The sequence below is a fragment of the Phocoena phocoena genome, chromosome 13, assembly GCF_963924675.1.
Source record: "Phocoena phocoena chromosome 13, mPhoPho1.1, whole genome shotgun sequence".
NCBI classification, from domain to species: domain Eukaryota; kingdom Metazoa; phylum Chordata; class Mammalia; order Artiodactyla; family Phocoenidae; genus Phocoena; species Phocoena phocoena.
The window spans coordinates 67,040,768-67,068,564 of record NC_089231.1 but is presented as its reverse complement, the minus strand read 5'-3'; the positions used below and the strand labels follow the sequence as shown (position 1 = coordinate 67,068,564).

The window sequence follows — 27,797 nt, the reverse complement described above, 5'->3', positions numbered from 1 at the left end:
GAGTGACCCTCCGTGGCAGGGCGGGGCCTGCAGAGGGAGAGGTAGTGGCCACAGAGTGGGGCCAGAAAGGGTCAGGAGGATTTCTCCCAGGCAGGGAAGGAAAACACTAGCTGTGGACACTTGCTGTGCACAGGGGGTGCTGAGCTTTTTACACATGGTTCCCTGTAAGCGTTGTGCTGGGACGGCACCCATGCCATCAGGCTCTAAAGCTCCCCCACCCTTTTACCCTTCCTGGGCCTCTGCGGACAGTTCCCCAGTTGTGGTGGCCCCTTGGGCAGGACCTGGTCTTTGGGCGAAGCTCGCTGGCTGTGTGGATGACGGCCTTACCACCCGCTGCCCTGGAAATGAGAGCAGACACATCTCCTTCCCACCTGGGAGGAACAGGTGTGGGGTTCACATGACCCCTGACTGTCCCCAGGGGCCCAGCAGCCCCTCCCAGCCTCCTCTCCCACCTGTTCCCCGTCTGCCTCCCGTCCCCTGCCAGAGTTGGCCACTCACCTAACCTGAGGAGGCCACAGCCTCTCAGACTCTCCCCCCCTATCACCCCTCAGATGTACATTACCTCTCCTGGGAAGCCCACCAGCAAGCCCACGGCTACTCCCAGGGCCCATCTCACAGTCCACCTGGCTGGGTCGGCCCTGGGTGCCAGGGGCTGGTGGGGGCCCTGGCCAGCAGGGAGCCAGGACAGGAGAGAGGATCAACTACCCATGGTCACGTCGCCTGCAAGGCGTTCTGCATGCACCATCACCCCCCGACCCACTGAGCCGCTTATAGTGGGGAAACTGAGGCAGCTGCTAAGGATAAGAGCCCAGGTCTTCAGGCCCCAGAGCCTTGCGCCTCATAGGAGGGAAATAAACCCATCCCTCCCTTGAGCGGGGGAAGGAGGGTCAGGAACCCCTCCTCTGCCCACGTTTACCCCACTCCCAGCTCCGCATCCCCGCCCCACTCTGCTGACTGTCGCCCTGTCTGCAGGTCCATGAGTCTCGTGGGCTTTTCTTTCTTTCTTTCTTTTTTAAATAACTTATTTAATTGAAGTATAGTTGACTTACAATGTGGTGTTAATTTCTGCTGTACAGCAGAGTGACTCAGTTATACACATGTGTACATTCCTTTTTATATTCTTTTCCATTATGGTTTATCCCAGGATGTTGAATATAGTTCCCTGTGCTCTACAGTAGGACCTTGTTGTTTCATGGGCTTTTCTACTGCAGCAGTGTGCAGAGACAGGACATGGTCGCCCTGGTGATGCTGGGAGCCCTGGAGCTTCCATGCCTGGCACAGTGTCCAGCAGCATAAGGGAGCCTCAGTGAATAAGAGAGAGGAGTTGGTTGTGAAGGAACGCGGGAGCGACTGAGTGACTTGCTTAGTGTCTGGCAAGATTCCCTAGTGGGTGATTTTGTGAGTCTGATCAAAGGCAGTGCAGCGGGTCCATGCTTGGATCACCGTCTGATGCCATTTAGAAGGAACTTCACAGCGCAGTGATAAGCCGTGGTTCAGAGACTGAGCCTCGAAGCGCTGCACGTGTGCAGGGCTCCCCCGGCCCTGGTGTGGGGACTGCAAGCGGCACCTCCCTCCCCGAGAACCAGGACGCATGCGGTGTTACAGCATTGGCTCCATCACGAGGTTTGAGGTAGAGAATGGCAGAATTAATACATGTTACCAGCTCAGGCTTTGGGTATTTGTTTCCATAAAGTGAAAAGAACAAACTCCCATTTTCTTCTTTTTTCCCGCAAGTTTGTCTTTGTGGGAAAGCAGAGCGCCCTGGTTTGGAGGCAGGCCTCTGGGATGGTGGCAGTGTGATAGCAGGCGCCCGCCCCAGTTTCCTCCCGTTACTTTGCTTCTCACAACGGCCATGTGAGGTTGGTGTCATTACAGCTTCCTTGTCATCGCTGTCATTTGTATTATTCACGTGCCGCCCCCGAGGCCCAGAGCAGTCATTTTGCCCAAGGGTAGCAGGCCCGGCGGCTACATGAGCACAGAGGGTCACAGCCGTTGGTCCTGGGCCATCCCCATTGCTGGCTGCAGGGCTCTGTGCAGAGGGCCAGGGCTGTGTTACCTGTCACTAGGCGCAGCACACCTGGGCTCCCCTGTGGGTTGGCCTTGGGCCCCTGCCCTGGGCAGAAGAGCCCCACAGTGGTGCCACGGTCATTCTGGGGCGAGCCTGCCCTGGGCTGGTAGGGTGCACGCTCCCCTCCCTGTGGGGGAAACAGGGTCTGTCCACCTGCCAGGTGGCAGGGAGAGAGCCGCTTCTGTGACTCTCAGGCAGGCCTGGAGGCAGCCACAGTACCAGCGTGAAGGCGCTGAGCCCCTCCGTCGGCTGGCAGCCTCAGGGCTTGCTCCCCACTTCTGCTTCTGCAGGCCCCCTCCTGACATGGCCCCCACACCTGAGTTGTGAGAGGCCCCTCAGAGTTGGGGGGCCCTTGACCTCAGGAACAGGTTTTGGGCAGCCAATGGGCAAGCAGAGCTGGATGGTAGGCAAGCCCCACAAAAGACCAAAGACAGTCGAGGTGCAGAAAGCCAGGGGGTGGGTGCTGGCCAACAGAGGGTGGTGCCCACCAGGCCCCCCTCCAAGGGCCCAGTGGGACGGACCCGGCATGCTTTTACCAAGGAAGTGGCCCACGAGGGACACACCCTGGTGCCTGCAATAGAGCTGGCCGGGTGGGATGGGGCGCAGATCCTGACGGCAGGGGCATGGGGAAGTGGCGGAGGACGCATGCCCAGGACAGCTGGGCCTGGAGGGAGGGGGCTTCAGCTCCAGTTGGAGGAGCTGTGAGAGCACGATGAGGTGGGAGCAGAGGCACTGGGGGCTGGGGGAGGTGGCCGGTGGGAGTGGGAACAGGGACGCAGATGAGGATAGGTGGGGGAGGCGGGGGGTACATAGACGCAGAGGCAGCACCTCAGGGCACTTGGCCAGGACCTTGGATTTGTGGCATCATAGAAACGGACCAGATCAGAAGGGGCTGTTTACCGCTGGAAATGCTCTGAGGCTTCACTGAGCCCTGTTTGGAGATCATGAGGGGTTCCTCACACCCACCCAAGCAGAGTGGTGGTGAGAGGCCCCAGAGCCGCCCTCCTCGTCCTTCCGGGGCCCATGGGCAGGTTCCTGTCCAGCTGACCTCTATTCTGCCCCTGACAGCTTGCTCACTTGGGGCTTGGGGAGATGAGTAAAAATAGATTCCAGGACGGTCTAAAATCGGTTGGCAAACTGGCAGCCAGATGGTGCTGGTTCCTGTGCACGAGGGGTAAACTATTTTGAATGTGGAAAGGGCTATTTTAAAGTTTGAACTGAAGTGAGAAGCTGACTCCCCAGTGCTGTGAGTGAGTCACATTAAGAAGAAGCCGTGACCATCCCCTCCGTGTCCGAGAGGGGCCGGCCCCTGTAAGCGGGGCAACCCAAGCCGAGGGCCACGTGAGAAGGGGGCCCGGCCCTGGGAGCTGCCCAGCCTCCAGGGGCCGGGAGGGTGGTGGATGCGGAGCATGGCGGCGTGGCTGAGACTGAGCCAGAGGGACCCCCGGGAGAGCCTGGCACCCCCATCGCAGCTCCCGGGGGACCCGCTCTTGGTCTTGGAGCATGAGATGGCTGTGTTTCATCCAGCATGGCTGCCTCCGAGCCAGACAGTCCCAGCCTGAATCTCAGCCCTTTCCCACCGTCGGGAGGTAATGTGCTGAGGCCAGCCTGTTGCTCCTCAGTGGGAGGGGAAGGAGAGACTGTGTTGACCCTGATGTGTCCCCAGTGTGAGCTGCTGGCCATGCAGAGGGGCTCAGGGAACCCGTGATTCTTCACGTTTTTCTCCTGTTCGCCACCTTTATTATTACTACAGACCATTGAGAGGTGGGTCCATAGTGACCTGGCCATGTGAGGGTCGATGTGGTGGGGTAGATGGTGGGGCAGCCTCGGCCCTGGCCACCCACTGACCTGGCAGCCCTGCGCCTGAGAGCCACGGCAGGCCAGTCACATGGCTGTCAGCCCCAGGACAGGTCCTGGCTGGCTGCAGGTGGAAACGTGGCCCTTTCTCCCTTCCTCCCTGCAAGCAGGGTTATCAGAACCTGCTGTGTGGCGACAGCTGGGGACAGTCACCGAGCTGGCCCTGTCGGCCCAGGGCACCCGCCCAGCCTGGAACCACCAGGCATTTGGCCCTTGTCCCCACCTCCTCTGTGGCTCCGAGGGCTGCCCACCCAACATCCAGCGACTCTCCGGCACCCTCTTCATGGCCCGGCTAGGACGGCAGTGACCGTGCAGGAGACTGATGGTTTCCACGTGGCCACTGAAGGCTGGGCCCGAGCGGGGTCCCGGCTCTGCAGACTCTCCTAGAGCTTGAGAGGCTCCCCAGGCCATACACAGGGTGGGCAGGAGACCCAGGCCACTGCCCACATGCCCTGCTCGCCCGCCCACATTTGAGGAGCAGCGAGGTTGTGGTCGGGATTAGGATTAGGAACAGCAAAAGCGATTAGCGTTCGTCCTCCTTCCTCCCGGGCACAGCTGGGCAAGGTTTCTGGCTCAGACACTCCGCATCTGTCCTGTGCGACACCTGTCGGGGTGACCGGTAGCCACTCCCATTGGGCCCCGACACGCTTCCCCGGGCAGACAGCCCTCATAGCCCCCTTCACGGGCCCGGCTTCTGGGAAGGGAGAGTCCCCGGTGGGTGCCTCCGTGCAGGGGCATGGGGGAGGTGCCGCCATTTCCTTTCTGGGCTTTTGGTTCTCACTCTGCTTTGGGCGTGTCAACAGGCCCCCTGCCTTCCCCACAGAGGTAGAATCGCACTGCCCACAGGACCCTGCACCTCTTCATCTCAGGGACACTCTCGACAGCCATGGGGGTGGGAGGAAGGGGCAGGCCTGGGAGAGTGGAACCCAGTTCCCGTCCAGGGGACGATCACCCCAGTGGGTCACAGAATTGGGGACTCTGCAGGAGTCCTGGGGTTCAGCCCTCTGTTCACGAGAACACTGAGGTCCAGGAGGTTATGGGCCTGCCCCAGAGTAGGCAGCGAGGTGATGCCGTGAGGGGCCTGGATGCTGGCCCAGTGTGTCTGAGTCGGGGGCTTTGGGGTGGCCTGTGGCTCTGCTCCTGGTCAGGGCGGCGCGTGAGCTCTGAGAGTTGTGGCGGGGCCTCAGGGGAAGTGTGACCGTGTTCAGGGCCAGGGTCAGCCAGGCCCTTCCTGGGCCCCTGGGAGCCACCCCAGCCACCCGCCCATCGCCGGGCCCCAGGCCTAATCCAGCTTAGCGAGCACACGGCGCACAGCCCAGCTCAGCATTCCAGGGCGGCGCGGCCAGACCGGCACCTGCCTCTGTTCGCGGCTGGCTGGGATGGGGCCTGGAGAAGGTCGGCAGCATCAGAGGAAACCGGCGCAGTTGGGGATGGACACCAGGTAGGCACCTCAGGGCAGAGGGGGCAGGCGGGCTCTCCACAGCCTGCAGGGTGGCCAGAGCAGCTCATCAGCTGCAGATGACCCCCGTACCCCAGAGTCAGTGGAAAAGGCCCTGGTCCAGCCACATGAGCCCCTCGATATTGGGGTACAGCAGCCTCTGCCGTGCCCCCCTCTTCAGGCAACTCTGACATGCTCTGATCTTCATCGCCCAGCCCAGCTGCATGTGGCCCCGATGAGGCCCCCGCTGTCCTGGGGATTTGACTTCCTGCCCCTCTGCTGCTCCATATCAGCCTGTCCTGCAGGGACAGCAAGGTGGAGGGCACCCAGGTTATCAGCCGGCAGCCCTGGCTGTGTGGGCAACAGCTTCTGCTGCATGACCAGGCATGGCTGGGTCCTGTTGCTTGAACAGGGTTATTCCCCAACATCCTTGTTAGCGAGCATCTCCAGGAGCCCAACCCCACTCCGGGAAGGCCCTGGGACCCCACATCGCCTCAATGGGCATCCGGATGGGGGTAAGGATCCAGCTTGACAAAATAAACAGTGACAGTGCTGGTTCCACGCCCTGGGAGACTTGGACCCTGGCCCTACACGCACGGCCTGTGGCCTTGATCAAGTCCCTTGGTCTCCCTGAGCCTCCATGTCTTCCTCGGTCACGCTGTTAAAACAGCCACCTCAGTGCTTGTGAGAGTGCGCCACCCCTCCTGGCACCGGCACCGACAGCCCTGACCCACAGGGGATGGGGGGTCTGAGGGAGGTGGGGCCAGAGAAGGGGAGAAAGGCACGTGGTCACACAGGAGGGAGGGCGTGGGGCAGGACGGGGCCCCAGGAGCTGAGTGTGGAGAGGGTCTGGGACCAGGTCTGTGAGAGGCTGTCAGCTGTCTCAGAAAATGAAACCAACACTGTTTTCCCTTCCATACCATTCCTATAGTGATGAGAGCGTCACGAACATCAAGGGCAGGAGGAAGGGAGCCTAATTCATCTTTGCAGCACAATCATCTTTCCCTCTTTGCTTTTTAAAATTTTATTTTTTATTGAAGTTGATTTACAATGTTGTGTTAGTTTCAGGTGTACAGCAAAGTGATTCAGTTATTTATTCTTCAGATTCTTTTTCCTTATAGGTTATTAAAAGATACTGAGGATATAGTTCCGGAACTATAAACTTGTTATCTTTCCTTCTTTGCTTTTGCTGCTAGGAAAGTCAGAGGCCATGTAGAGCTCTCTGACATGAGTTTGTAGAATTATTTACCATGACATTTGGCTATTTTATACTGTTATTTGTGGCTCTTTTATAAGCCTTATTTTATAAATTAATGTATTTATTTTTGGCTGCATTGGTCTTTGTTGCTGAGTGCGGGCTTTCTCTAGTTGCGGCGAGCGGGGGCTACTCTTCATTGCAGTGCGCGGGCTTCTCATTGCGGTGGCTTTTCTTGTTGCAAAGCATGGGGCTCTAAGGTGCGCGGCTTCAGTAGTTGCGACTCACGGGCTGTAGAGTGCAGGCTCAGTAGTTGTGGCGTACGGGTTTAGTTTTTCCACAGAATGTGAGATCTTCCCAGACCAGGGATTGAACCTGTGTCCCCTGCACTGACAGGCGGATTCTTAACCACTGTGCCAACAAGGAAGCCCAATAAGCCTTGTTTTAAATGCCGTGAATTATATGAAAGGAAAGTGTCCATCTGTGTTAAAACTCAGCGAGATGACTGCAGGAGCTGTAGAGGGTTGGCGGGGAGTGACAGCGGCAGGTACGACGGAGCAGCGCTAAGGAAAGGCGAGGGCAGAGTCCAGAGGCTCTTGTGCAGCTGCAAAGCTAGTCTGATGAGGCAGGCAACCTGCCACCAGGCAGGGCACCCACAGACCCTAAGAACCAGAAAACATGAAGCACCCATCGTGTGTCTCACCTGTAACAAGGCTCCATGCACGACACAGCCCGGGCCCCTGCACCTTCTCCCCAAGACAGCCAGGCAAGGGGACCGTGCCTCATGTGGCCTGGGGTCCTGTCCTGTTCGCCCATTGTTGACCTGGGAAGCCCCTCCTCCCTGGGCCTCAGTCTCAGGGGGACAGGAGGATCCAGCAAGGGGCTTCCCTGAAGCGGTGGACCCGGCGCTGCCCAGGTAGACAAGGGCACCCCCCCACACACACCTGCCAGAGCCAGGCCTCTGGGATGCGTTTCTGACAGCACCGCGCACCTGGCTCGGTGGTCTGAGAGCTGCTGGGGCAGCGGCAGAGTGACGGCGCCCCTGCAGTTAGGACTCCTTCCTTGGTCAGCAAATGGGTGGCTGGAGCCCAGACTAACCTGACTAGGCACTGGGGCCGAGCTTAGGGTCAAGGGAAGCAAGGATGAAGTGGACACAGGCCACTCAGGAGCCCACCTTGGGGGTCCCCAAATTGCATGGTAGTCACTGACTGCAGCTCTGCACCAGTGGGCCTTATAGATCCAGAATAGCCCCAGACCTGCAACAGCCCTGGATGCAGCCTCTCTCACCTCCAGAGCCTGCTAAGTGCATAAGGAGATTTCTTTCCTTCCCCACTAAAGTCTCTCCCTCCCCCTAACCTGTGCCAGGACACCTGTCAGCACAAATCCCTGCCCCTTCTGGAGAAGCGGGTTACAGTGGCATGTGGCTGGGCAGGGACCAGACCTGCAAGGGAGGGCGGGAGGCCCTTGAAGTGCCCCCTCCCCAGAGCCTTGCTGGGGAGCTGCTGGGAACTAAGCCTCAGTTTCCTCATCTGTCAAATAGGGACAATCCCTCTCCTCCCACTTCAAGGATTTTGCTGGGTGAGCTGAGATGGGGCGGGGGGACTGCAAATGCAGGGTCTGTGGGGCTTTACCATTGTGGCTTATGGACAGGACATGGGCTCAGTGGGGCTGAGTGACCCATGTGGGAACTGGGCCTTCCCAGTCCTGATCATGCGACCTTTTCCACTACACTTTGCTGGTTGCCTTGGGCCTCCGTTTCCACATCTTCAGAAAGGTAGGGTGGTGAGCCCCTGCCCTGCCCACTCTGCATGGTGCTGGGGGTGAGATGAGATGGGATGACAGAGGGAAGGTGCCCGGGGAGGGCTTGTTAAGGAGTGATGTGTGGGGCTAGATGAGTGGCCAGCCTTCTGGAGCCCCACGCTGGGGCCCTTTCCACCAGCCAGGCCGCCACTGGGGCTTGGCTCCTTACGGGGCGGGAGAGCCAGCCAAGCCCAGGCAGGGTGAAGGCATGTGCTCGGGCGCCAGCCGTGATGAAGGGGGTGTCCATTGAGTGCCCCTTGGCCCTGAGCTCCGCGTCACCTCCCTGGCTCCTCCTGACAGCCCTTCAGGTAGTGCTGTGCTGTCCGTGTCACAGAGGAGAGGCACCGTGCCTCTCTCCCTCCAGGAATCAAGTCTCTAACCCTCAGCATCAGACCTCATGTGATGTGCGTGGAGCCCAGTGGCCGGTGGTAAGGGGGTGGTGGGGAGTGGCGGCCTGAGATCACTGACGCAGGTTGGGCCGGGAACCATGTCCTTTCCAACCACGTTAGAGGAGTCCAGAAAGGGCAAGTCCAGTGGTGCCCGGCTGGGACCTTGCTGCCCTCCAGGGACAGCTGAAGCCCCAACCCTCTTCTCTACTGTGATGACAGGGGCAAAACAACCATCCCGTTTCCTAAGAGTGTGCTAGAACCACTTATGGACCCGGGAAGCTGAAAAGAATCTGGATGTCATAGTAGGCCACCAGTTTGAAGGGGGAACCTTAAAAGCAGAGTTTATGTGATACAGACTTTGAGGTAACTTGGTAGAAAGTTCGATAAGACCCTTTAGCTCTGAGCCAGGCGGTGTAGCAGAAAGGTGGCTTTCCTTCCTTCTGTGCCAAAGCCAGGGTCTGGCCTGAGCTGCTGTGTTGGTTCCAGTGGGGACAGGGGTTGTGACAAACCTAGGCCCAGACCACAGTGAGGATGCAGCAGCTGAGAGCTGGGACCCCTGCCACCAGGAACACGCAGCACCCCAGCTGATAACTGGCGAGGCAGCATGACCAGCAACACCGGGTTTAGTGCTCTCGAATGGCATCTTGACTGTGGGGCACCGACCAGGGCAGATGCCAGGCTGGTTCTGAGAAAGCCAGGGTCCCCATGACCCCACGGAAGCCACAGGGGGCAGCAAAGGTGTTTCTGACCCACCTGCGAAGGGAGGGGGAGGGGCCACAGCACCCCCGGGCATCCCTCTCTGCCCTGCCTGGCTCACAGGCCACGCCTCCTCGCAGGCCTGCAGGGACTTCCTGGAACTAGCGGAGACGCACAGCCGGAAATGGCAGCGGGCTCTGCAGTATGAGCAGGAGCAGCGCGTCCATCTGGAGGAGACCATCGAGCAGCTGGCCAAGCAGCACAACAGCCTCGAGCGCGCTTTCCGCAGTGCCCCCGGCCGGGCCGCCAACCCCACCAAGAGCTTCAGCGAGGGTGAGCGGGCGTCAGTCCATCCATCCAGTCCACCGTCAGTGTCCCCTTTGCCAGCTGGCTCAGCTTACACAGTCCCCCCTCCAGGTTACATACCCCTCAACGCACCTACGTCTGGGCCTGCTTGGCCGACTCTGGTGCCCGTGTGCCTCTGTATCCCCCACGCCCTCACAGTGGGCACAGTCTCCCCATGTCTAGTCTCCCAATCTCCAGAGAAGAGCTCAGTGAGTCCAACTGTCCCCTCTGTGGCAGGGCTGCCGGGGTGCCAGGTGGCTGCCCACCTAACCTGGGGCTCAGGGTCACGGGTGCCCTGGGAAGGGGGTCCATCAGAAAGGGAAGCTGGGCCACAGAGAGACTGACCAGCATGTTTAGAGATCAGGGAAAGCTTCCGGAAGGAGGGAGGCTCTGAGCAAGAGGGTGAAAGTGCGTTCCAGGAAAGGGAGCGCGGGCACCACAGCCGGGTGACAGAGGTGGGGAGGGGCCGCGGGCTCTAGACCTCCCTGGGCAGGCGTGACTGTTGAAGTCGCAAACTGAGGCAGTGGCTCTGTGTGTCTCTAGGAAGCCTCTTAACCACCAAAGGCGAGGACAGTGAGGAAGATGAAGATACCGAGTACTTCGACGCCATGGAAGACTCCACATCCTTCATCACAGTGATCACTGAGCCCAAGGAGGACAGGTGGGCTCGGGGCTGGGCGGCCACCTGGAAGGAACCTCTCCGGGGTCAGCCGTGCCGGCCTGTTCTCGTGCTCCACCTGTTCTTCGCACTTGGGGTTTTCTTTAAGTCTTGCTCCAGACGGTATTTTTGCTTAGATTGGTTCTGTTCTTCCTTAAATCAAAAATACCCAAATAGAGTTTGTATCGGGATTTCATTTTAAATGGACAACAGGGCATTGGCTGCATCCAGTTCCTGCCCCAGAGCCGCACAAGTTCCCAGCCACTCCACCCACTGTGTCAGCATTCCAGAGCAGACTGGAGACACAGAAAGCCTCTTTTATTTTCTATTTCAAAGCCTTTGTTTCATTTTTCATAAAAGCTTGCTCTTTCAGGATCTTTCTAAATACACATTAATAGTAAATGAGACAGTTACTAGCACTGAAAGCCACATTGCCACACTCCCTGGGACCCTCGGGAAGCGCCTGTGCTTGTGGACCGAGCTGGCAGGACACGTGCGGAGGGAAGCACGTGAGGTGGGGTGGTTCGGGGTTCAGTCCTCACCAGGGCTGCTCATTCTCGTCGGGTTGCCTTAGGTCCTGACCCTAGAAGGGTTGGTGGGTATATGGCAGTGTTTGGGGACATAAAAGTGGCCGATGAGCCCCACAGGGGAAAGAACTGACTGTAGCCTGTGCTGCCCACTGACACCCTCACAACAAGGTGTGTCAGGACCATGTGCTCCCCTGCTTGCCCTTAGGAACTGCATTCTTCTCAGCGGCCTCACTCCTACATGTATGCTGTGGCCTGCCCACCCCATGCTGCCTTCCCTGACCCCCCCTGAAGCCCAGCCCGGCCCGGAGGAGGCCGGTGACAACCTGTGGCTGCTCCTTTTTTGCCTCTGTGGACCAGCGTGTTTCACCACTTCCCTGTCCTGGTTTCTTCCAGGGAAAAGGCATGGTTTGGATTCCTCTTACCCCTCAGGGAGTTTCTGGTCCTATCAGTGGTATATTTCCATTTCCCAATCATATTTTTTATACATATATTTATTTATTTCATTTATTTATTATCATCATCATTTTTGGTTGCATTGCGTCAAGCGGGGGCTACTCTTTTTTTTTTTTTTTTTTGGTACGCGGGCCTCTCACTGTTGTGGCATCTCCCGTTGCGGTGCACAGGCTCCAGACGCGCAGGCTCAGCGGCCATGGCTCACGGGCCTAGCTGCTCCGCGGCATGTGGGATCTTCCCGGACCAGGGCACGAACCCGTGTCCCCTGCATCGGCAGGCGGACTCTCAACCACTGTGCCACCAGGGAAGCCTGGGGCTACTCTTTGTTGCGGAGCACAGGCTTCTCATAGCGGTGGCTTCTCGTTGCGGAGCACGGGCTCTAGGCATGCGGGCTTCAGTAGTTGTGGTGCATGGGCTTAGCTGCTCCGCGGCATGTGGGATCTTCCTGGACTAGGGATCGAACCCGTGTCCCCCGCACTCGCAGGTGGACTCTTAACCACTGTGCCCCCAGGGAAGTCCCCCAATAATATTTAAAAAAATTTTTTAATTGAAGTATAGTTGACTTACAATGTTGCATTAGTTTCTGGTGTACAGCAAAGTGATTCAGTTTTACACACACACATATATATATATATATATATACACACACACACACATGGCCAAAAAGTTCGTTCAGGTTTTTCTGTAACATCTTTTTGGCCATCCCAATACATATATTCTTTTCCATTATGGTTTACTACAGGATATTGAATATAGTTCCCTGTGCTATACAGTAGGACCTTGTTTATCTGTTTTATATATAGTAGTTTATATCTGCTAATCCAAAACTGCTAATTTATCCCTCTTCCCCCTTTCATAACCATAAGTTTGTCTTTTGTGTCTGTGAGTCTGTTTCATAAACAAGTTCATTTGTGTCATATTTTAGATTCCACATATAAGTGATATCATATGATACTTGTCTTTCTCTGTCTGACTTACTTCACTTAGTATGATAATCTCTAGGTCCATCCACGTTGCTGCACATGGCAATATTTTGTTCTTTTTCGTGGCTGAGTAATATTCCATTGTATATATGTACCACATCTTCTTTATCCATTCCTCTGTCAGTGGACACTTAGGTTGCTTCCATGTCTTGGCTATTGTAAATAGTGCTGCTGTGAATGCTGCATTTCCCAATAATATTTAAAAATCGCTTATATCGCTCTCAAAATTAGCACAGCTTAGCTGTTCTGAAATTCCATTATCACCTGGTAGTGGCACCCTTTGGGCTCTGAGGCCAGGGGGGTCCTGCTCAGGTTCCCTCTGGCTCCCTGTCCACTCCCCTATACCTGGAGCCCCCAGGGCCTGGGCTTGCCTCCTGCATGCCCCGCCCTGGCCTCCTTCCATACCTCAGCAACAGCCCAGGCCCCTCTGCTCCCACCCAACCAGCAAGCAGGTGACCCTGTGCTCAGTACTCTTCACCGGCTTCCCTGGCTCCTGGCACAGCCCCCAGTGCTCACGCAGCCCCCCAACTCGTGCTGCAGCTGCACTGGGCAGTGGGCAGATACTCTGCCAGGTGCCCCCTTGTCTGCAGTGCCTTCCCCCTCTCCCCAGGGACCTGGGTGGGTTCTTCCCATCCAAGGCCCTAACTGCCTAGTGCCTGTCCCCTGACCAGGCTGGCCCAGGTCACCCCTCCTGGGAGCTCCCTCAGAGCCTGGGCCCCTCAGCCAGAATGCCCCCTGCTGCTCTGGCCACCATCTCACCACAAGTATTCCTGGGCACAGAGATCCATCCGACCCACTTCCTTCCCTTCCTGAACCCAAGTCGAATGCGGTAATCAGACCAGCACAGTGAGGACACAATGGGGTTTGTCCATGCCAGAGGGGACCCACGGGGCTCCCGGGGGCTCTCCCAGAGGTGCCCACCCCTTGGCTTCTCTGGGTCCTGGTCAGCCAGTCCCCAGGAGGGGCCTGTGTGCAGGGACCCCTGGTGAGAACTTGGCTGGGCGGCTGCTGCCACAGGGCACCAGTGGGTGGGAACCCCTCCAAACTGCTGCCCCAGGTCCCTCAGCCCCACCTGAGTCCTGAACTGGAGACACTCCCCTTGGAGATGCAAGCTGCCCCTCGGACCTCACTGAGGGGACTGGATAGAGGGGGGCTGGGTCCCCAGGAGGCCTCAGAATTTGTAAATAACTTGCCTTCTCTTTTGTGTTTCCTGCAGAAAAGCCGAGGGTGGGACTACAAGCTCCGTGGAATGGACCTCAGACAATGTGAGTGAGGTGGGACTCCGAAGGGGGGGTGAAGTGGGGAGGCCAGCACTTTGAACTCGGGCCCCCCAGGGGCGGGCCCTGTGCCTGGTGCCTTCATCTGAGCTCAGGCAGAGCCTTCCCCTCCCGCCAGCAACGTCCCAGCGCGGGCCTGGTCCTCAGACCGCCCTGGGCCAGAAGCGAGGGCGAGGCCTGGGGGCCGAGGCGACCAGGCCTCTGCTGACGGGCGCACTCTGCTTCTCTGGTAGGTGCTAGACAGCACCTCACTTGTGCCCCAGGGCCCCCCCAAAGTCAAGAGGCGTGTCCGCATCCCCGACAAGCCCAACTACAGTCTTAATCTTTGGAGCATCATGAAGAACTGCATCGGCCGGGAGCTCTCCAAGATCCCCATGCCGGTAGGGGCCGGGCGGAGCAGCCAGGGGGGCCCTGGGGGCTGTTTTCTTGTGCGTGGATGGGAAGTAATGGCCTTTGGAAGTATACGCAGCCCTGGGTGTCATCTTCTTAATGACACTTGAGGAGCATATAATGTGTTATTGAATCGTGTTCCATCCGCATTGCTGAAATTCCCCCAGGGCAGAGGTCTCACGCTTGGAGGTAAGGAGCCAGGAAGGGGCTCTGCATTGATCAGACAGGGGGCCCTCAAAGTGCCTCCCACCCTGGTAGATGGGGAGTGGTAACATTGGGCTGTGTATGGGGCCGGGTGGATCCTCCTCTTCCATGCTGGGCTGCCCCTGGTCCCCACCCCAGCAAGGTCACCAGCAGGCAAAGGGCAGGGCTGGCGCCCTCGTGCTGCCAGATCACAGTGGCATCTCCATGGAGCGGGAGCTGGGGCTGCTCCAGGCCAGACTTGGTTTCACTCTGTGACCCAGGACAGAAGACTTGCATAATAGCTCAGAATACAAGGTAGACCCACTTCATCCATTCATTCACCTATTCATTCATTCACTCACTCATTCACTGATTTCTATGATTCACTGCCCTGGCATTTACATCCTAGGAGGGGAGACTGACAGTAAATATAACAGAATTCTGCCAGATGCAGCAGGTCAGAACGTGTTGAGGGCTATGGAGAAAACTGAGGCAGGAGGGGCGGGGAGGCAGGCCAGTGAGTGGGGCTGTGGCTTTAGACAGGTCCTCAGATGAGCCTCTCTGTGAAGGCGGTCTGAGCAGTGATGTCCCTGAACATCTGAGAAAAGCAAGGCTGCTATGCCAACAACCCCAGGTCTGTGCTGGGAGCAGTGGACGGTCTGTGCAGACCCCCGACCTGACACCCCGCCCGCAGGTCAACTTTAACGAGCCCCTGTCCATGCTCCAGCGGCTGACGGAGGACCTGGAGTACCACCACCTGCTGGACAAGGCCGTGCACTGCACCAGCTCCGTGGAGCAGATGTGCCTGGTGGCGGCCTTCTCCGTGTCCTCCTACTCCACCACCGTGCACCGCATCGCCAAGCCCTTCAACCCCATGCTGGGCGAGACCTTCGAGCTGGACCGTCTCGATGACATGGGCCTGCGCTCCCTCTGCGAGCAGGTGAGGCCCGCGCACGCTTCAGCCAGGCCTGGGGGTCAGAGCCAGACAAATGGGACATGGCCTCTGACCGAAGGGGCCATCAAGCCAAGGTCCGGTCAGGCAGCTGGGCCTCATGCGGCGGGGACAGGTCAGGGGCGCCCCACGGAGCAGGCCTCCTAGGGACAGTGTGGGCCGCGTGGGAGGAGAGCTAGGTGAGGACAGTCAGGCCTGGTGGGGGAGGGGAGGACGCCTCTCTCCGCCAGAAGGCATGGAGCGGTGGGGGAGGGGTGTTTGCTGGACACCATCAGGGATTCGGGTGGGCTAGAGCATGGGGTCACCACTGAGCTGAAAGGGAGCAGCCCACGCCCCACAGGGCCGCAGTCAATGAAGGTGGAGGCCGTGAGTGCGAGGGGCCAGAGCTCAGCTCGCCTCCATCCTCTCCATCGCTTCTACAGGCCTTCCCTGCAGGTACTGGTCTCCCCAAGGCGTGGAACCAAAACTGGGCCCCTCGGGCACCTCAGCCCAGCTCTGGTTCACTGAGTGCCAGGAGGACCCAGGCAGGGGCTACATGAAGGCGCCCAGGATAGATTCGGGTCGGGCTGCCGCTGAGTATCTACCATGTGCCAGCCGCTGCTGTGGGCCCAGGGGTTGAGCTCAGAAAGCAGAAAGTTCGCAATCCAGTGGCTGGTTTAAAGGTGTGCTCTGCCTGCTGTGCAGGCCTGTAGGAGGCCAGACCAGGGGAGGTAGGAGGTTGATCACAGGCACCTTTAAAAAGCAGAGCTAGGGATTTGCCTTGGATGTGGGTAGGGAGGCTGGGCGGCAAGGATGACCCAGGGTTCTTGGCCTGAACTACTACTGAGTACATTTCTTCGTTGAACATTGCTGATCAAGTAACCCCTCAGGAGTTGAGGGTGCAGCCAGCTGGGAAGTGGCCTGTTCTCGTGGGCCGGGGGGTGGGGAGCAGGTACTGTGGATGTGGATGGTTCTGGCTCTTTTAGGAAGGCCCGGGAGCGGTTTGGCAACACAGAGTGTGGGAGAGAGAAGGAGCCGAGGTCAGAGAGAAGGAGGCAGGCGGCAGAAGGCTCTTCTCTGTGTGGGAAGAGTCACGGGAGGGCAGAGGAGGCAGCTTTCTGAGGAACCGCCCCTGTCACTGGCTGCTGTGGGGAGAGTGCAGTGCAGGTATAAGGGTGGAGCAGGGAGGCTGGGGAGGCTGGAGGCGGCACAGGGGAAGGGCAGATTCTGGATGCTGTTTTGAAGAAAGAACAGCCAGGATTTGCTAAGGATTTAGCTGGGGAACATGAGAAAGTGGGGCCAGCCATGACTCTAGAGCATTTGGTGTGAGCAGCTGGACCGACTGGATCGTCTGCCCGAGAAGGTGGTGCTGACACTGAGCTCCAGGGCCAGGTCTCTGGGGTCACGTCCCTGAATTTGCTGATGGGTGGGCTTCAGTGGGGGCCCTGGCCACAGGCATCGGGCAGGCTCGGGGACGGCTCACTCATCACCCAGTTGCTGGCAGGTTTGGCCGGTGCCTCTGAGACGTAGGAAGGATGAGGGTGCCTCCTGTGGGGACTGTCGGGAGCTCTGGGCCGTCTGCACGGATGGGTGCAGGGAGGCTGGAGCCCACAGCTGCAGTTCCGGGGCGAGGCTGTGAGACGGGAGGCTGGGAGAGGCTTTGCCCTAATCCTGTGACCAAAGGAGCCACAGAAATGAGGAGGGACAGATGAGGAAAAGTTGATGGCAGTGTCCTGGTGGTGAGACTGTGGTCAGGGTGCCCAGTGCTGGAGAGGACGGGGCGGAGGCACCGGGTGGGCAGAGCAGGCTGCACCGCCATCCAGGCTGGGATGGGACACCAGCTGGACTCCAGCTCTGGAGCCGGGCTGGCCGGGAGGCTTCCCATCCTGGGCCTCCTCAGTGCAATACAGCACAACAGATGCAGCCTCTGCAGGCGATGGGCAGGTTAACTAGAAAGTAGGCCCGAAGCCCCTGGTAGAGCCTAACGCCCTCACTTTATTCACCCTCAGCACAGCTTGTCACAATGTCATCACCCTCATTCCACAGCCCAAGTCAGGAGTGAAAACGCCCCGGCCACTGGCTCAGGCCCACAGTAGTTGGGATGCCCCAGCCCTGCCCCCGTCCAGTGCCACCCAGGCTGCTCCCCTGGGCATTCCCTTGCTTTCCCACTGGAGCACTGTCCTTTCTGGGGGGCCCAGGCCCTGCCGTGTGTCCTGGTTCCCAGGGCCACAGAGCCATTCGTACTGGGCACGGGGCAGGCTGACCCCCGGCCGGTTGGGGGCAGGCCCGGGCCACATCCAGCAGACGCTCACAGCCTGTGGGTCTGGTCTCAGGTAAGCCACCACCCGCCATCGGCCGCACACTATGTGTTCTCCAAACACGGCTGGAGCCTCTGGCAGGAGATCACCATCTCCAGCAAGTTCCGGGGGAAATACCTCTCCATCATGCCGCTAGGTGAGCGGGGGCAGAAGGACACTCTGGATGAGGGGGAGGGTTTGCCAACCCAGAAGCCAGCTTGGTGCCTCCAGGGGTGACGTCAGTCCCCCCGTAGACTTCCTGGATGCCCCCCTGACCTGTACCCTATCCCCAGTCTGCACAAATACTGCTTCTGGTTCTCAGGACCCTGGGACCTCGGGAGGGTGGGTCAGGCTGGCTGGGACCCAGCATGGCAGGCCATGACCTCTGACCCTATATCCGGCCTCCAGGTGCCATCCACTTAGAATTCCAGGCCAGCGGGAATCACTACGTGTGGAGGAAAAGCACCTCGACTGTGCATAACATCATCGTGGGCAAGCTCTGGATCGACCAGGTCAGGGGATGCTCTCGGGGAGGGGCCGTGTGGCCCAGGGATCGGCCGCTGACCACTCCCCTCCCTTACCAGACAGGGGACGTCGAGATTGTGAACCACAAGACAAAGGACCGATGCCAGCTAAAGTTCTTACCCTACAGCTATTTCTCCAAAGAGGTGGCCCGGAAGGTAAGCAAGGCCACCTCTTGGAGCCTGTCAGGGGGGAACCCCGGAGAGGGGCGTGTGCCTACGCTGGCCCTGCCAATGTCCCCAGGTGACAGGAGTGGTGAGTGACAGCCAGGGCAAGGCCCACTACGTGCTGTCAGGCTCGTGGGATGAACAGATGGAGTGCGCCAAGATCGTGCAAAGCAGCCCCAGCAGCCCCAGCTTGGACGGGAAGCAGAAAACGGTGTACCAGACACTACCGGCCAAGCTGATGTGGAAGAAGTACCCGCTGCCGTGAGTGGGGCTGCGGGGCGAAGAACAGGCAGGGAGCGGGGAGGGGACAAGCCAGACAGGAAGCGAGCGGCGGGCACGGGAGGGTTCAGGCCACGCCTGAGGGGAGCCAGACACCCGACTGTAAATAAGCGTTGACACCATCAGGTGGCAGCACGTCCTATGCAGAGACTTTAAACAAGCTGATTGATGGGACAAGTCCACATAGTCCAAGGAATGAAAACCAAACATGAAAATAAGTGCAGGAAACTATAAAAAGTGGCACAGCTGATTCCAAAGAGAATGAAACAGAAATTCTACAAAGGAAACATAAAGTAACTGAAATTGAGAACTCCATGGGAAGGTTTAATAGAACCCATTGACTGAATATAGGTCAGAAGAAATAATCTTCAGATAAACAGACAAAACCTGGAAAAGCCAAGCACCTAGAGAGAGAAGGCTGGCCACCTGGTGACCCAGAGTGAGTCCCTGGAGCAGCCCCACAGGCATCCCTGGAGCCTGGGAGGGTGCAGCGTCAGGACGTGTAGGGCACGTTGAGTTTGAGAGCAGGGTCCAGGCTTCTGGTCAGAGTCCAGAAGCAAGAGACCATCTCAGGAGTCTTATCTGAGGAGAAAACAGAAGAGATTTTCCACATCTAAATCTATACAGTGAAACTGTTGAGACTAGATCAGAGAAAATATTAAGCAGCCAGATTTTTTAAAAGATGTACTTTCTGAGGAACAGCAGACTGACAACCTTGTCCTCATCAGCAATGAAGGGAGCTTGAAGACAGATGAAATCTTACACATGCAGAAAGACTCACTGACAGGTGAGAATTAATTACACACCCAGCAGGAACATCTTTACAGAGTAAAGTTGAAATAGACATTTTCAAGCCACTCATTTTGCCACCAGCAGACCAGCACTAAGGATAGAGCTCCCAGATAGAAGAACCAAGATGTGTGAAATGAGGAACAAAACCTATGTGAACAGTGAATAAATAAGAACAATAATGTCTTGTGGGGTTTAAAATCTAAACATTAAGTGCAACTGCACAATCAGGTAAGTCAGAAAACTGGAAACTTTTCAAAGGCCCTTGTGCTACCCAAGAGGAGGGTCAAGATGCACACTAATTTCTGACTATGTGAACTATGCATATTGTAATTCCTAGAGTAGCTACTAAATTAATATGTTTAATTGGAGTCCCAGAAGGAAAGGAAGGAAAGGAAAGAAAGAAAAATAGAAAGGAGAGAGAAATAGTTAAAGAAATGATGGAAATAAATTTCCCCAAACAAACAGATGAAAGACCTTGGGTTGAAAGGGCCCGTTGGAGTTCCAGAGACAGGAAACAAAGAAAAACTTCTGCCTAGACCACAATATACTGAAAATTAAGGACACCAAGGAGAAAATTCTAATAGCTTCCAGAGAGAAAAGATTTCAGTAGAGAATGAAGAATCAGATGGACATCAGATTTTTGGAATAATATTTTCAAAGTAATGAAGAAAATGAAATTAGAAGGTAAAAGTTTCTGTCTAGGGCTTCCCTGGTGGTGCAGTGGTTAAGAATCCGCCTGCCAAAGCAGAGGACATGGGTCCTAACCCTGGTCCGGGAAGATCACACATGCCACGGAGCAACTAAGCCCGAGCGCCACAACTACTGAGCCTGCGCTCTAGAGCCCGTGAGCCACAACTACTGAGCACACGTGCCACAACTACTGAAGCCCGCGTGCCTAGAGCCTGTGCTCTGCAACAGGAGAAGCCACCACAATGAGAAACCCATGCACCGCAACAAAGAGTAGCCCCCGCTCGCCCCAACTAGAGAAAGCCCGCGTGCAGCAACGAGGGCCCAACACAGTCAAAAATAAATTAAAAAAAAAAAGTTTCTGTCCAGCTGAGCTATCGTTCAAATATGAGGCTGTGATAAAAAAAACAAAATGTTCTCAGGTGAACAGCGTCAGAAGGTTTGCCACACAAAAACCCACAATGAAAACAGTAGTCTAAAAGGGGGAGGGAAAGAATCCAGAAGGTGCTACAGTAGTTATATGAAATAAAAGGTTGTGTGTGGGAGGGATTTTCAAAATAATTACTAAGACCAAAGAAAAACAGAAAATGTTCCCACAACAGTCCAGAATTAAAAGTGTAGATGATGTTAACACAATGGAGTCTAGGGAGACAGAGGACACCAAGGGATGTGAAGGTAGAGACCAACAGAAGATTTTTAAATCAGTAAAAAATATTAAAAAGACAAATAAAAACAGCAAGTTAACACAGTAGAAATAAGTCCAGGCATAATAACATAAATAGATGAAACCCACTAGTTAAAAAAGCAAAATATTGGGTTGGTCCAAAAGTTTGTTCGGGTTTTCCCTACCATTTATGGAAAAACCTGAACGATCTTTTTGGCCAACCCAATACTAACTGACTGGATTTTTAAAAATCCAGATGCATGCACCTTCTAAGAAAGATCCAAAGCATAATGATGGGCAAAGGTTGAAAGTAAAAGATAGACATATCATGAAAATACTAACCAAAAAGCTATAACAGCTATATTAATATAAGGTAAAAACAGACTTTAGGACAAAAGCATTATTAGGGATGGAAGAGTTGCTACATGATAAAACGTTGAGTTCTTCGAGAAGATATGAACAGTATGCATGACACAGACATTATGCATGTAGTGAAAGAGCCTCAAAAATACACAAAGCACACATATTGAGAGAGTAAAGGGAGAAATGGATAAATCCATCACCACAGTGGAAGACAGAGATTTCAACACACCCTTCTCACTTGTTGAGAGTCAAATGGGGAAAAGCAACCCAGCAAGATGGAGAGCGAAAAAACACAGGATATACATATACTTATGGTTGCAACAGAGAACATGCTTTTTCTCAAGTATACGTGGAATTTATGCAAAAATCAATCGTGTACTAAACCCTAAAGAAAGCCTCAACAAATGTACAGAGGGTAGCACACAGACCACAGCCTATGATAAGACAAATTAGAAGTTATGAGCAAAATGTCAAAAAGTCCCCACATATTTGGGAAAAAATTTAAGTTGCTAAATAATTCATGGACAAAATAATAAGTTAGAATGGAAATTTTAAAATGCCTAGAACTGAATGAGAAGAAAAAGATATCAAAACTGGCTGGATATACCAAAGGCAAAGCTTCAAAGGAAATGTATTGCCTTAAGTAGGTATATAAGCTTATTAAGGCTTTTTCATTCTAAGAAATTAGAGAAAGTGCAACATACAAACTGAAAGAAAGAAGAAAATATACCTTAAAAATAAAAGCAGAGGGACTTTCCTAGTGGCGCAGTGGTTAAGAATCCACCTGCCAATGCAGGGGACACGGGTTCGAGCCCTGGTCCGGGAAGATCCCACATGCCGCCGAGCAACTAAGCCCATGCGCCACAACTACTGAGCCTGTGCTCTAGAGCCCGCGAGTTACAACTACTGAACCCATGCGCCTAGAGGCCGTGCTCCGCAACAAGAGAAGCCACTGCAATGAGAAGCCCATGCACTGCAACGAAGAGTAGCCCCCGCTCGCCACATCTAGAGAAAGCCCGTGCACAGCAACGAAGACCCAACACAGCCAAAAATAAATAAAATAAATTTATTTTTAAAAAAAAAACAAGTTTAAAAAGAAGTTGATCTTTGAGGGAAATAAATGAACAGAAAACTACTGGCAAGACTGATCAAGAGAGAATATAGAAATAAATATTATTAATGTTTTCATTATGTTTATTATATTTAAAGTATAAAGAGATTATTAAAATTCTCATTGGAAGGACAAATTTTTAGAAAAATATAACTTACAAGAACTGAGTCTAGAAGAAAAAAAAAAAGCCTGACTAATCCTATAATTAAAGATACTGAAGCAGTAGTTTAAAAATTTCCACAGGGAAAACACAAAGCCCAGGTAGTTTTATAGGTGAATTCTACCAAGTTGTCAAGAAACATATACCCCAATTTTATAGAAAATCTTCCAGACCATAGAAAAAGAAATACTTTCCTTTCTTATACTGTGAGGCCAGTATAAGATACCTAATACCAAACCAGGCTAAAAGAGTAGTAGGAAAATAAAAGTTCTACCCTCTTTCACTCATGGATAAGCACAATTCCAAAACAAGACATCAGAAAATCCAACAGTATATGAAAAAGATAACATTCTTCAGTCATGTTGAGTTTATCCTGGGTACGCAAGGATGAGTCTGTACTAGAAAATCCATAAATTGGTTACATTAACAGATCTGAACAAAAGGCATCTTAGGTGCCTCAGTATAAGATTAATATGCAAAAGTCAGTTGCATTTCTATACAAACAACTAGAAAATACAGTTTAAGAGAAGACACCAATTATCATATCAGAGAATATCAAGGACCTTGTAACAAATCTTATAATATATGCAAGACCTCTATAGAGAAAATTATAAAACTTTGCTGAGATATCAAGGAAGAGCTAAATGAATGGAGAAAGATACCACGTTCGTGGGTAGAAAGACTAAGTACTATTAATATGTCATGATCTAAAGAGTCGGTAAACCAAACAAAATCCCAATAGTGATTTTCATGGAACTTGATACTATGATTTCTTAATTTATATTGAAGAATAAAGGGCCAGGATATTTTTTAAAAAAAGAGGACTTGCCCTATTAGATACTTATTTTGAAGCTATAGTGAAATAGAATAGTAAGCCTGGAAACTATGCCCTGGATGTGTATATATCTTTGGTATATAACAAAGGTCCTGTATCATAGCACATGGAAAGATGGCACCATCCACTAAAAGGATCTCGGGAAAATGGTTATCCATATAGAAAAACATTAAGTGAATCTTTCCCTTACATTATTATAACAAAAATCAACTCCAAATAAAGGTCTTACAGTAAGTATTAAGTTTGACTTACTGTTAAACAGTAAGTTAAACTCTAAGTAGAGGGACTTCCCTGATGGCGCAATGGTTAAGAATCCGCTTGCCAACGCAGGGGACAGGGGTTCAATCCTTGGTGCGGGAAGATCCCACATGCTGCAGAGCAACTAAGCCACAACTACTGAGCCTGTGCTCTAGAGCCCACGAGCCACAACTACTGAGCCCATGTGCCACAACTACTGAAGCCTGTGTGCCTAGAGCCCGTGCTCCACAACGAGAGAAGCCACCACAATGAGAAGCCCGTGCACCACAATGAAGAGTAGCCCCCACTTGCCGCTTCTAGAAAAAGCCCACACGCAGCAACAAAGACCCAACGCAGCCAATAAATAAATAAATGTTCCTTTAAAAAATAAATAAAAAATAAATTCTAGTCTTTCTGTATCCACATACTATTAAAAAGAAAGAAAAAACCTCTAAGTAGAAAATATAGATGAGTATCATCTATAACTTATGGAAATATTTCTTAAATAAGACAAAAACACTGATGTATTCAATTATATTAAAATGCTTCTGTTCATTAAAAGAAATTTTGCTGGGGCTTCCCTCGTGGCTCAGTGGTTAAGAATCCACCTGCCAATGCAGGGAACATAGCTTCAATCCCTGGTTCGGGAAGATCCCACATGCTGCAGAGCAACTAAGCCCGTGCGCCACAACTACTGAGCCCACGTGCCACAACTACTGAAGACCGGGCGCCTAAAGCCCATGCTGTGCAACAAGAGAAGCCACCGCAATGAGCAGAATGAGAAGCCCACGCACTGCAACAAACAGTAGCCCCTGCTCGCTGCAACTAGATAAAGCCCGTGCACAGCAATGAAGACCCAACGCAGCCAAAAACAGATAAATAGGAACAAAAAGAATACATACAGACCTTCTAATGAATAAATAAAGCAAAAACAATCCAATGGGAAAGTGCAAGTCATGAACAAGAATTTCACACAAGAAGAAACATATGGCCAATCACCATACGAAAATGATAACATCATTGGTAATCAGGGAAATGCAAATCAGAACCACAATAAGATGCAGTTTTACCTTCATTTGATTTGAAAAAATGAACAGTCTGGTAATATCAAGTGTTGAAGAAGGTATGGATCCACAGTATCCCTTATACATCACTGGTGGGAATGTGAGCTGGTATGACCATGCTGGAAAGCAGTGTGGCCTTACCTTCTAAAGAAGAACATCACAGACTCTGCAGCCCAGTAATCCCACTTCTAGGTGTATACTCAAGAGAAATTCCTATAAATGTACAACAGGAAACATGAATAAGATTACTCAAAGCAAAACTTGAAAACAACTCAAACTTATTGGATGAAATAATTAGTATATTCACACAAGGCAATATTTACAGTAGTTGAAACAAATGAACCACAGCAACATACAATACAGATAAATCTTAGTAATATAATATTAAGTTTAAAAAAAGCAAGTCCCAGGTTACATACATATTCTTTTAATACAGTTAAAAACAAGTATCTAAAATATATGTATATGAATACACACACAGACATACACACACACTTAAGACTACTTAAAGATGCAATAAAATTATATTAAAAGGAAAGCAAAGGACTGATGAACCCAGGAGTCCTGCCAGTGGCTACCTGAGAGGAGGATGGATTGGTGAGTTTTCCCTATGGTCAGATGTAGGCTTTGTCATGATTCTACCTTTGGTTTAGGTGGCAAGGTCACATTAATACAAGCAGGCCGGGGCTTCCCTCATGTCGCAGTGGTTAAGAATCCACCTGACAATGCAGGGGACATGGGTTCGAGCCCTGGTCCAGGAAGATCCCACATGCCACTGAGCAACTAAGCCCATGTGCCACAACTACTGAGCCTGCGCTCTAGAGCCTGCGAGCCACAACTACTGAGCCCATGTGCCACAACTACTGAGCCTGTGCTCTAGAGCCTGCGAGCCACAACTACTGAAGCCTGTGTGCCACAACTAGTGAAGCCCACACGCCCGTGCACGGCAACGAAGAGTAGCCCCCGCTCCCCGCAACTAAAGAAAGCCTTGTGTAGCAACAAAGGCCCAATGCAGCCCAAAATAATTAATTAATTAATTGATTGAAAAAAAATACAAGCAGGCCATGTAAGGACCAACATACCAAGTATTATGACTAATTCAAAACTTTCACAGTATCAAAGCAGTATAAAAAGAAAAAAACGAAATAAGATAGATTTAAATCCAACATATTAGTAATTACATTAAGTGTTCCCATAAGCTTTCAGACAAATTTTTAAAAATCAAACTTTATGTGGTTTACAAAAAATACATCTAAATAAAATAAAGACTGGAATAAAAGGATGGAAAAAGATATGTATACATAGAAATACTAACCAAACAAAAGCTGCCTTCAGCTATAGTAATATCACAAAACAGACATTAAAACAAAAGGTCAAAGAGGGACAAAATGATAAAGGTTCAATTTGCCAGGAAGATTTTAAATTTGAATATACCCTGTACCTAATAACAGCCCCAAAATGTATACAGCAAAAGTTGATAGAAATATAAGGAAAAATGGACTAGTTTACAACCAAAGTGGGAGATTTTAACATATTTCTTTTAGTAATAGATAGCAGAAGAAAATGTCTGGAGGACAAGTTTGAACAATAGAACCTTCAGGACAGCTGTAGAACATTGCACTCAACAACTGTGGAAAACGCAATCTCTTTGATTACATGTGGAACGTTTGCAAAAACTGACCATATACTGGGCCATAAAACAAATTTCAAAGAGATGAAATTATACGAAGTATACTGTCTGACTCCAAAGTGAGTGTGCTAGAAACAAAGATGACTAGAAAAATGACCATATATTTATAAACTTAAGAAATGTACTTCCAACCAATCCATAGGACAAAGAAAGTATAATGAAAATTAGAAAGTATAACTGCATGATAATGAAAATAATACATAACAAAAATGGTAGAATGCAGCTAAAGCAGTAGTTGGAGTGAAATTTGTAGCCTTGAAATGCACATATTAGAAAAGAAGAGACATGGGAAAATATTGAGCTAAGCATCCATCCCAGGAAGTTAGAAAAGGAGCAGCAAAAGAAATCCCAACAAAGTAGAAGGAGGACTATACAAGCAAAATCAGTAAAGCAGAAAAACCTAAAATAGGATCAACAAAGTTTCATCTTCCACCAACGAAGAAAACGGACAAACCTCTGACATGACTGGGTAGAGAGAAGGTGCACAGCATCAACATTACAGATGCGAAAGAGGACACTGCTGTCACACACATTAAAGGAATAATAATGAGGACATTATGAAACACTTCAGGCTGATATATATGAAAAATTGGACAAGGGGGGCAAGTTCCCAGAGAAGTATAATGTGGCAAAACATGCAGGTCGGTGGAGGCTGCAAGGTGCAGGGAGGAAAGGGCGAGGTGGACACAAGGCCAGGTTTGGGGGGTTCAGGGGGTGCACATGCAGGAGGGGAAGCAGAGAGGGGGCCGAGTGTGTCCCGGCAGCTCACCCCATGGGGCCCCGCAGGGACAACGCGGAGAACATGTACTACTTCTCGGAGCTGGCCCTGACCCTCAACGAGCACGAGGAGGGCGTGGCGCCCACCGACAGCCGCTTGCGGCCCGACCAGCGGCTGATGGAGAAGGGACACTGGGATGAGGCCAACACGGAGAAGCAGCGGCTGGAGGAGAAGCAGCGCGTGAATCGGCGCCGGAGGTTGGAGGCCTGCTCGCGGGGCTGCGGTGCGGAGGAAGGTGAGGCCAGTGGGGAGGGGGGCCCCCGGGAGTGAGGCCAGCGGGAGAGGGCATGGGGTTCTCCCAGGAACTGGGAGGAGATGAGGGGACTGGAAGAAGCTGAGGGGGAGAGAGGGGATTCCCTGGGGGCAGGGAGGGGTGCTGGAGAAGGGGGGCACCCCAGGAGCGAGGAGGAGGGCCAGCAGGAGAGGGGACAGGGAGTGGTTTTCTGGGGCGCTGGGAGGAGGCAGGCTGCCCGCCCGCCTGCCCACTGTGCCGCCCAACAGAGAAGGAGGCCGAAGTGTACGTGCCGCTGTGGTTTGAGAAGAGGCTGGACCCGGTGACTGGGGAGACGGCCTGCGTGTACAAGGGTGGCTACTGGGAGGCCAAGGAGAAGCAGGACTGGCACATGTGCCCCAACATCTTCTGAGCACCACCCCCCTCCTGCAAATACAGGCGGCTGCACAGCCTGGTCCACCTTCTATTTAATGCACTCAATTTAGTACTCAACTGCCCTCCCCACCTTTTCCTTCTTATGTTTTTTAATAACACTTTTTTGGGGCTCCCACCTTGGAAGGAGGAAGTGCTGACCCGGGTTCTTTCCAGCCCCCCGGTGCCCTGGGTCTCCTGTGACCCTTCATCATGGACTTGAGCCCCATCAGGCCCCCCAGCTCCAGTTTCTACACCTCAGGCAGGCTGGCCTGGGCCCTTGGCTGCTCCAGTCACCAGCCCCCCAGGGAGGAA

The 27,797-nt window shown here is 53.1% G+C and overlaps 1 protein-coding gene across 3 annotated transcripts in view; it reads left to right on the top strand.

Moving 5' to 3' along the window:
- The window catches only part of OSBP2 (oxysterol binding protein 2), a 145,343-nt gene extending 117,860 nt beyond the window's left edge, over window positions 1-27,483 (top strand). Inside the window, exons 4-15 of one of the 3 annotated variants that reach the window (XM_065889690.1) lie at window positions 9,584-9,776; window positions 10,332-10,449; window positions 12,862-12,864; window positions 13,629-13,677; window positions 13,923-14,069; window positions 14,957-15,202; window positions 17,527-17,647; window positions 17,899-18,002; window positions 18,075-18,170; window positions 18,256-18,440; window positions 26,848-27,074; window positions 27,341-27,483. In XM_065889690.1, the coding sequence (XP_065745762.1) occupies window positions 9,584-9,776; window positions 10,332-10,449; window positions 12,862-12,864; window positions 13,629-13,677; window positions 13,923-14,069; window positions 14,957-15,202; window positions 17,527-17,647; window positions 17,899-18,002; window positions 18,075-18,170; window positions 18,256-18,440; window positions 26,848-27,074; window positions 27,341-27,483 (1,632 nt within the window). Of the gene's footprint in view, window positions 1-9,583; window positions 9,777-10,331; window positions 10,450-12,861; window positions 12,865-13,628; window positions 13,678-13,922; window positions 14,070-14,956; window positions 15,203-17,526; window positions 17,648-17,898; window positions 18,003-18,074; window positions 18,171-18,255; window positions 18,441-26,847; window positions 27,080-27,340 lie in introns of all 3 variants that reach the window. The other 2 variants (XM_065889692.1, XM_065889691.1) reach the window with 2 other exon arrangements.
- Window positions 27,484-27,797: the final 314 nt, after the last annotated feature.